Genomic DNA, 8,602 nt, shown 5'->3' on the forward strand with positions numbered 1-8,602 from the left:
ATTTTTAAGACGGCTATAAAATATGGCACAAAAAAGAGATATTTGATTTTATAATAGTGGTTATTATACAGGTTTAATGTAAAACATGGTTATCACTGGTTTTGCACGATAAATATTTTTTGAACCGATACTTATAACTGACAATTTACTACTCCTGATGGCCAATAACCGATAATTTTTTTTCAATAGTTGATTTGACCAAATAACTTTATTGGATGTGTTTATGCATATCTGGGGGTAAGAAGGGGTTAATATGTGGTGAGAAAATATGTTTATAACTAGTTATAACTGACATCACTCGTGTTTACATCAAAAAACAATCCTGGCTTTACAGCTGTTATTTTTTTAGTTAAACTTTTGTGTACCAAGTACAACATACACAAACAACTGAAAGACGTTTTCCCCTTTTACCTTGAAATGAATTTAAGTATCTTGACAAGAGGTCAAATCTGACATTTCAATAAACTAAACAAGAATTCAGCTGACTTATGTCAAATCATACATAAAACCAAATGATAACAGGCTGTCATGCTTAACAAATGGAGATGTCTGGGGGTCTCTTTTTTGTTTTTGCTGCATAAGTCAGAATTAAAGATTAAAAACATGCACAGACATAAGTCATATCAGAGATGGGTTAAGAATGTAAAGTCCACCGTGGTCTGTGGGTAAACTTCTGTTCCTAACGTCGATCAGACTAAATGAAACCACATCAAACAGAGCAGGCAGGGACATGTCTATGAAAGTAGTGGTGGATCAGGAGACTGTCAGACTGATTTTGTCATTATTAGCGCTGTCTTTTGGCTCTGACGAACTTTCTGCAGTTTCCAGGGCCTGCTCAATCAGCACTCTGCCTGGTATTAGCCTTTGTCTTGTTCCTAATGCCTTTTGACGTTGTTAGGATGAAGACTTTTAGGTAACTTGTAAGATCCGTGGTGTTAAAACTTGAGGACTGTTTTCTACTCTTTGGAATCTTTGCGGGGCAAATTTTGCAAACACTATTGTGTTATCCTCTTCTTTCATTAACCATCAAGTAAGAACCAACTTTGAGAGACCTGCCACATGTTTAGGAATGTTTACACATTGTTGTCTGCATGGACCTTTATGTGCCTGTCCAAATGCACTCTCTGTGTGAATGATGTCCCACAGGCATCACATGTGTATGGCTTTGTACCTGTGTGAGTACGAATGTGTGTATTCAAATTTGACTTCCGACTGAATCTTTTTCCACAGGTGCTGCATGGGAAAGGCTTCTCACCTGTGTGTCTTCTCATGTGGTCTGTCAAATTAAGTTTAAGTCTAAAAGATTTGTTGCACATTGTGCAGGTATGTGGTTTTTCACCTGTATGGATAGTTATGTGTTTTTTCAAATTACGTTTCAGTGTGAATGATGTCCCACAGGTATCACAGGTATATGGCTTTGTACCTGAGTGAGTAGGAGTGTGATGATTCAAAGCTGACTTCTCACTGAATCTTTTTCCACAGATGGTGCAGGAGTACGGCTTCTCACCTGTGTGTCTTCTCATGTGGACTTTCAAATATTTAAGTCCAAAAGATCTGTTGCAAATTGTGCAGGTATGTGTTTTTTCACCTGTATGGATTTTAAGGTGCTGGTTCAAATCAAATGTCCCTGTGAATGATCTTCCACAGGTACCACAGGTGTACGGCTTTGTACCTGTGTGAGTAAGAATGTGATGATTCACACGTGATTTATCAGAGAATTTTTTTCCAAAGGTGCCACAGGTGTATGGCTTTACACCTGTGTGACTCTGAATGTGCAGATTCATTACTGATTTCACACTGAAACTTTGTCCACAGGAGAAAGGCTTCTCACCTGTGTGTGTTATCATGTGTTGTTTCAATATACAGTTATATTCAAAGCCTTTTCCACATACTTCACATGAATGCAGCCTCTCACCTGTGTGTTTTATGTCCTTCTCTTGTCTTGGTTTTGATTTTCCAGTTATCTCTGAGTCTTTCTGCTGGTTCTCTTTGGGATCTTGATTCTCAGCAACATGAGAGTTGTGAGAAAGGAGCTGGAGTTCATGTTGTCCATCTGCTTCACTGTGCTCACTTTCCTCCTGAGTAGGAGTCAGCATCAACATGTCAGTCTCCTCCACCCCCTCCTGCTCCTCTTTAATCTGTGGAGGCTCTGGCTCCTCCTGGTCCAGACTGGACTTCCTCTCCTGGTGACAGAGCTGCTGCTTGGCCACAACCTCCTCCTCCTTACACACATGTTGCTGTGGGACGTCTGGAGATACAAAAACAAAACAACAGCAAAACAAAGTGAAGGTAGAGGAAAAAACACCCTTTCAGTATTCTTGTACAACTGATTGTTAGAGCCTAAGGGTCCTAAAATTTTAGTTAATTTTTTGCAGATTTTATGCTCAACACATTATGATCAGTAAAAACTCAAGCAGAAATGAGGTGAGGGCATTTAAGCTACATCAGTGTTTTCCTCAGGAAAAAAACATATATAAATTGCACTGGAATATAAGTCGCACTTATTTAGTGTGTTTCTGACACACCGTTGTCCGTGCTCTGATAGAGAGGCGGTTGCGTTGCATGAAGAGTCAACACCAAGAAGGCCCACCTGCAAAGTCATTTATATTCCTCTCCTTGGCCCCTACCAGGGCGTGGAGACGTAACTGCACTGTTGACAAGCCTCTCCCAGCAGCACGTTGCTCAAGCACCCATCTGTGGACTCGTTCCTCCAGCTCTGGCCATCTTGCTTTCAGCCCGCGATTAGCTTTCTTTGTTTTCTTCATAGCAGTAAAAGTAACCTCTGCTTTTCACCAGTCCCTCACAAGTTTCTCACTCACTTCAAACTTTCTCTCTGTTTTCTTTAAGTTAATGTTTCAGTTAATTTTTTCAGTGGGACAGGAGCAGCATATAGTTGTCACAAGCCTAGAGCGCCCTTTAGTGGCTATATACGGTAATGTTTACTCCTTGGCTCATGTCAGTCAGTATGAAATAACATTTAAAAACATGTTAAATCATATATTTTTTGATATATTAGTCGCACCTGACTATAAGTCGCAGGACCAGCAAAACTATGAAAAAAAGTGCGACTAATAGTCTGGAGAATATGGTACTAAAATGGAAAGACTTTTTAATGACTAAGACATTTTTGGGTTTCATTGACTAAAACTAGACTAAAACTAAAGAGAATTAAAATGACTAAAATGTGACTAAAACTAAAAGACCTTTTCATGTAAAGATTGAGACTAAATTCAAAATAGCTGCCAAATCAACCCTGTAGCATTATTAGAGATATGACTGTAATTGCCACAGTAGTGATAACAATGTTACCAAAATAATTACTACAATAAAGATAGAAGAAGAAAATCAGCATATACAAAAGTTTAAAAGCTTGTGTTTAAGTGTTTTCATATCAACTATTCCATGAGTTATCATGTGTTGTTTCAATCTACGGTTATATTTAAAGTCTTTTCCACACACTTCACATGAATGCAGCCTCTCACCTGTGTGTTTTCTGTCTCTCTCTTGTCTTGGTTTTGATTTTCCAGTTATCTCTGGGTCTTTCTGCTTGTTCTCTTTGGGATCTTGATTCTCAGCAACATGAGAGTTGTGAGAAAGGAGCTGGAGTTCATGCTGTCCATCTGATTCTCTGTGCTCATTTTCCTCTTGAGTAGGAGTCAGCATCAACGTGTCAGTCTCCTCCTGTTTGAGCGGCTCTCCCTCCTGCTCCTCTTTAATCTGTGAAGGCTCTGGCTCCTCCTGGTCCAGACTGGACATCCTCTCCTGGTGACAGAGCTGCTGCTCAGCCACAACCTTCTCCTCCTTACACACATGTTGCTGTGGGACGTCTGGGGATACAAAACAAAACAAAGTCAGGGAGAGGAAACATGTCATCAGTGGCAGTATACAACTGTTCGTTCAGCCAAAATGTTTTCCTTCCTTTTAAATACCACATGATACAAATGACTTGGCCTGGTTTCCCTCTCCTGTCGGTTCGTCGCACTGCCAGTCTCAGCCTTACGTCACTCATGCAGCCTGAAAGTTGACCTGCACTCACCTTTAAAAGCGTTTATACTCTGATTCAAGGTTTAAATCTCACACCCAATCATCTAATTTTGGATATCTGGGCGCGTTATCAATACGAGTTGAATATCTCTTCCTCAAATGGAAACCTCCGCTGGTGCAGCGCGAGCAGGTGGAGAGCGCTCAAGCTGCTGCTGCTACAGACCTGGTACGCTCACACACACAGTAGTGATTGTCCTGGGATGCTACGTTCAAGAGCAGCAAAACCTGACTGTTTTTTTGAACCCCTGTACTCCGCATTCCACATTATTATACAAATGACATTTTTCTCTTATTTTCCTAAATATTAATACAAATGACAGAATATTTTTCAAGTCATCAGCCATTAGAGCATAATTCAAATGGTTTTGAACAAACTTCATAATGATAACTATTTTTTTTTTTAATCAAAACCTCAAAATGCACTGTTCCACACAGGTTCAAAAAAAGTTCAAAGGCATGCACATCCCATAGGGTTGAGTACTGGGTGCTGAACCAAAAAGTATATCAGGCAAAACAGAAAAATAAGTCTGCACACCAGAAGCTGCTCCAAAGGCCATTTAATGAAGATTATCACCACATGTGACGTTTCGGGCCCTAGCCCTTCATCACAAGTCATGTGACATATATCATGTGACATTATTATGCCAGTTCAAAGATAAGAGATACAAAGAATTTATACACCTGCACATGTACACTGCAAGTCACATTTAAAGGAAAATATAGGCCTGCATTATCAAATTCACAATCTATTGTCTATTGTTTGAATATTATTTTGTGTGGATGTCATTCTCCCAGGCAATGGTTTAAATGTGTATTGTGTGTTTTCCATTTGCTGTGGGATAGGTATTTACATTTAGTTACAAACTGTAGTATGAATATTTCTATAAAGTTATTGTGATTATAGATTGTCACTTCTTTTTAACTGACAGGGGTAACTTCCCGGTATCTATATATTTTTGCATCTTGTCTCGTGTTTTTTGCTGGTCATTGCATGTCACTATGATGACGATGGTCTTCACCCATCACATTATTAAGCAGGCCACAGATTTCAAGCAATATGGGAAAGAAAAAGGATCTCTGCTGTCAAAAAGTTTCAAATAGTGTAATGCCTTGGACAAGGAATGAAAACATGAGATATTTCATGAAAAATTAAGCGTGATCATCGTACTGGGAAGAAATCTGTGGCTGATTCAGAGCACAGACGGGTTCCTTCAGATAAAGGCATAATGAGGAAGGTTTCTGACAGGACAAATTCATCGGATTAAGAGCAGATGCTAAAATGCCGTTACAAAGCAAGAAAAACAAGTATTTGAAACTGCTGGTGCTTCTGGAGCCCCACAAAAATCAAGGTGCAGCTGGGAAAACTGGGTCGGGTGGTTATGTTTAGGTGGGCATGCAAGTTTGTTGTGTTGCCTTTTTTTGTTGCCACCACTTTCGAACAAATTCGGCATGCGAGCCCATCAACATATCCATGTTGATGGGCTCACGTTGCTTATTCGGTTTGAAGCCAAAATATTCCCACACTGGGCTGTGGCATTTGGCTTTGCCATCATCTTTTCTCCTCCTAATTTCTAAAACGTTACCTTGCGTTGCTCCTCACGAGGCTCACTTGCTGCACTCTGTGTGTGTATGCTAGCGGCCCCGCCTCCCCCCACAGAGACAAAGAGACTGGATGACTGACAAGAGGGTTCACTCCGTTCATTCCGCTATGGAACAAACGGGCCCAGGTGCTGACCCCGATGCACAGAGTGAACCCTCTTGTCATCCAGCCTGTTTGGAGGCGAGAGATGAGGAAAACAAACATGCATGCACATGGCAATACATCGAGGCAGGCAAAATTATTGAGTTAATTTTCATTTATCGTGTGATTAATTGATTTATTGATTATCGTCCCAGGCCTGGCCTTCCGTAGCAAAATTTTCTTCATGCATGACAATGCACCATCTCATGCTGCAAAGAATACCTCTGTGTCATTGGCTGCTATGGGCATAAAAGGAGAGAAACTCATGGTGTGGCCCCCATCCTCCCCTGACCTCAACCCTATTGAGAACCTTTGGAGCATCCTCAAGCTAAAGATCTATGAGGGTGGGAGGCAGTTCACATCAAAACAACAGCTCTGGGAGGATATTCTGACATCCTGCAAAGAAATTCAAGCAGAAACTTTCCAAAAACTCACAAGTTCAATGGATGCAAGAATTGTGAAGGTAATATCAAAGAAGGGCTCCTGTGTTAACATGGAACTTAGCCTGTTAAGATGTTTTTGATTGAAATAGTTTTTGATTTCAGTAAATATGACCCCCTGATGCTACAAATTCAAAAATGACCATTTTCAGTTCTTTACAACCAATAAAATGATTTAAAACTCTGTTGTGCTTAATAATGTGGAACAGTGCATTTTGAGGTTTATATTAAAAAAAATAACTCTTATCATTTTGAAGTTTGTTCAAAAACATTTGAATTATGCTCTAATGGCTGATGACTTGAAACATATTCTGACTGTCATGTGCATTAATATTTAGGAAAATAAGAGAAAAATGTCATTTGCATAATAATGTGGAATGTGGTGTATATGTCGCTCCGTACAGTGTGCTTTATTTTACGACCTCCTATTCCTCTGTTTTTTACCTCTGCACAAATTACGCAAAGCCCCACCATTACAGCAGAGAAATGACGGAGTCCTCAGTCATTTAGAAAGATATGAGTAATAAACTCGTATCTCATGTAGATTTTTTATAAAGTTAGCATATTATAACATTAATAACAACATACAATGTACATAATATGATTGATAACATGGATATTTCTTTATATCAGCGCTGTGGGTTCTGTCTCCTAATTAAAGAACAAAGGTGTCTGTCTATAGTACGCACCTCACAGATAAACATTAAAGCACCACACTGTATGCACTATATCTGAAAATGTGACTATTACTACTACTACCACATTATAATCTTCAGTGTAAAATACATCATGGACTTAATCACACTTAGTTAAAAATAATTGATCAAATTTACTTATTTTTAGTCATTTAACAACAAGAGTTACAACTTGGACTTGCAGTAAGTGACTTATCTCTGTAAAAACAAACATGGTGGAGCCTGGCAGATCTGATCCACTGAAGGAACCTCCAAACTTGACTGTGTTTTGGATTTAAACACTAAAAAGACAGAGGCAAACTTAACAAAAAGACCATATCCGGGATGGGCCACACGGAGGTAACATAGTGTTGTAACTACTACTAGTTTAGGGTCAAGGTTTAACGCTAATCCTGAAATTTTTTAAAATGCGCCTAGTTGGAAGATCTTTTGTACTATTTCCAACTTAAGTTCTCTGAGAATCTCTTAAATGTAGAAACAACATAGGATTTTTTACTAAAATATCCTTACATGAATTGATATCGAATCGAGAATCGAATAGAATTGGAACCGAAACGATTTAGGAAATCAGTAGCAATACCCAGCCCTACAAATGACACATTCTTTGTTATTTTAAAGACTGATCATGAAAGTAAGCAAAAGTTTACATGCGAGTTCACATGTTGCTGTTGATTCTATCCAGAAGGACTGCAATCTTATATTAGGTACAGATTTTGGTATGAGAACCTGGGTTTTTATTTATTTATTTTTTTGTATATTTCCCCCCTTTTGCATGTGGCGGTCGCGTGGTACAACCACCCCAATGAAAGCCAGCAGTCCAGGGAGCATCTACGTATTGATATCTATTGCACTGTCTATTTTTAATTTCAGTTACTTCACATCATTTAACCGTAATGTCTTAATACACGTGCACCACAAAAAGTTGTGGCGGTTGCTTGACTACAGTTTTGAAAAACAGGAGGTTGGTTTCATTCCCTTTTAACAGAATATATAAGATAACCATAGCCCATTACGACTCAATCTAGAAATATCGGTTATTGTTTATTTATTTAACACATAAGCCCAATAGTTTGTCTTCAGAACAGCATATCTGAGCATAAACAGAAGGCCAAACTCATGTTTCCTCACCTATTCTGTGTAAGTGGATGTGAGGTTTCCAAACGATATCCAGCATTCTGCGCTGACGGTTGATCTCTGCCTCGTACTCGACGACAACTGTTGAAAAAACGTCCCATATTTCCTCAGCTGCAGCAGTTAGCCGCTGGTTGATGACAGCTTTAAACCTCTCCGCAGAAAACATTCTTGTTCTTTATTCAGCTGTAAAGTTCTTCAGTGTTTTCCCTGCTTCTTCTTCTTCTTCTGTTGAATTCCGGCAGACTGGGCACAGCCAAAGGCGTACTGCTGCCCTCCACAGTAGTGATGGGAATTTCAGATCTTTCTGTGATCCGGTTCATTTGGCACAGCTCAGTAATAAAAAGCCAATTCTTTCGGCTCCCAAACGGCTCTTCATTCATGTACCAGTTTGGCAATATCATAACATATGATTGATATTTGAGCAGGTATTTTACTGAAAATGGCTGAAAAGATCATGTAGTTATTTTTCAAAATGTACTGTCACCCCAAAACACAACCTCCTTGGGCTGACTTTTAGTTTGTCTTACTCAGAAACTGATGCTTTCTAA

General features: G+C 39.3%; 1 protein-coding gene across 1 annotated transcript; it reads right to left on the reverse strand.

Moving 5' to 3' along the window:
- Positions 1-609: 609 nt before the first annotated feature.
- LOC121527927 (zinc finger protein 121-like) lies at positions 610-8,287 on the reverse strand. Its single transcript, XM_041814970.1, has 3 exons — positions 8,049-8,287; positions 3,483-3,827; positions 610-2,248 (listed from the first exon to the last, which is right to left on the reverse strand). The coding sequence occupies exons 1-3, from the start codon at positions 8,218-8,220 to the stop codon at positions 1,074-1,076; spliced, it is 1,692 nt and encodes a 563-aa protein (XP_041670904.1). The 5' UTR covers positions 8,221-8,287; the 3' UTR covers positions 610-1,073.
- Between the last annotated feature and the right edge of the window lie 315 nt (positions 8,288-8,602).

This window comes from Cheilinus undulatus, linkage group 20, assembly GCF_018320785.1.
Source record: "Cheilinus undulatus linkage group 20, ASM1832078v1, whole genome shotgun sequence".
Classification (NCBI taxonomy): domain Eukaryota; kingdom Metazoa; phylum Chordata; class Actinopteri; order Labriformes; family Labridae; genus Cheilinus; species Cheilinus undulatus.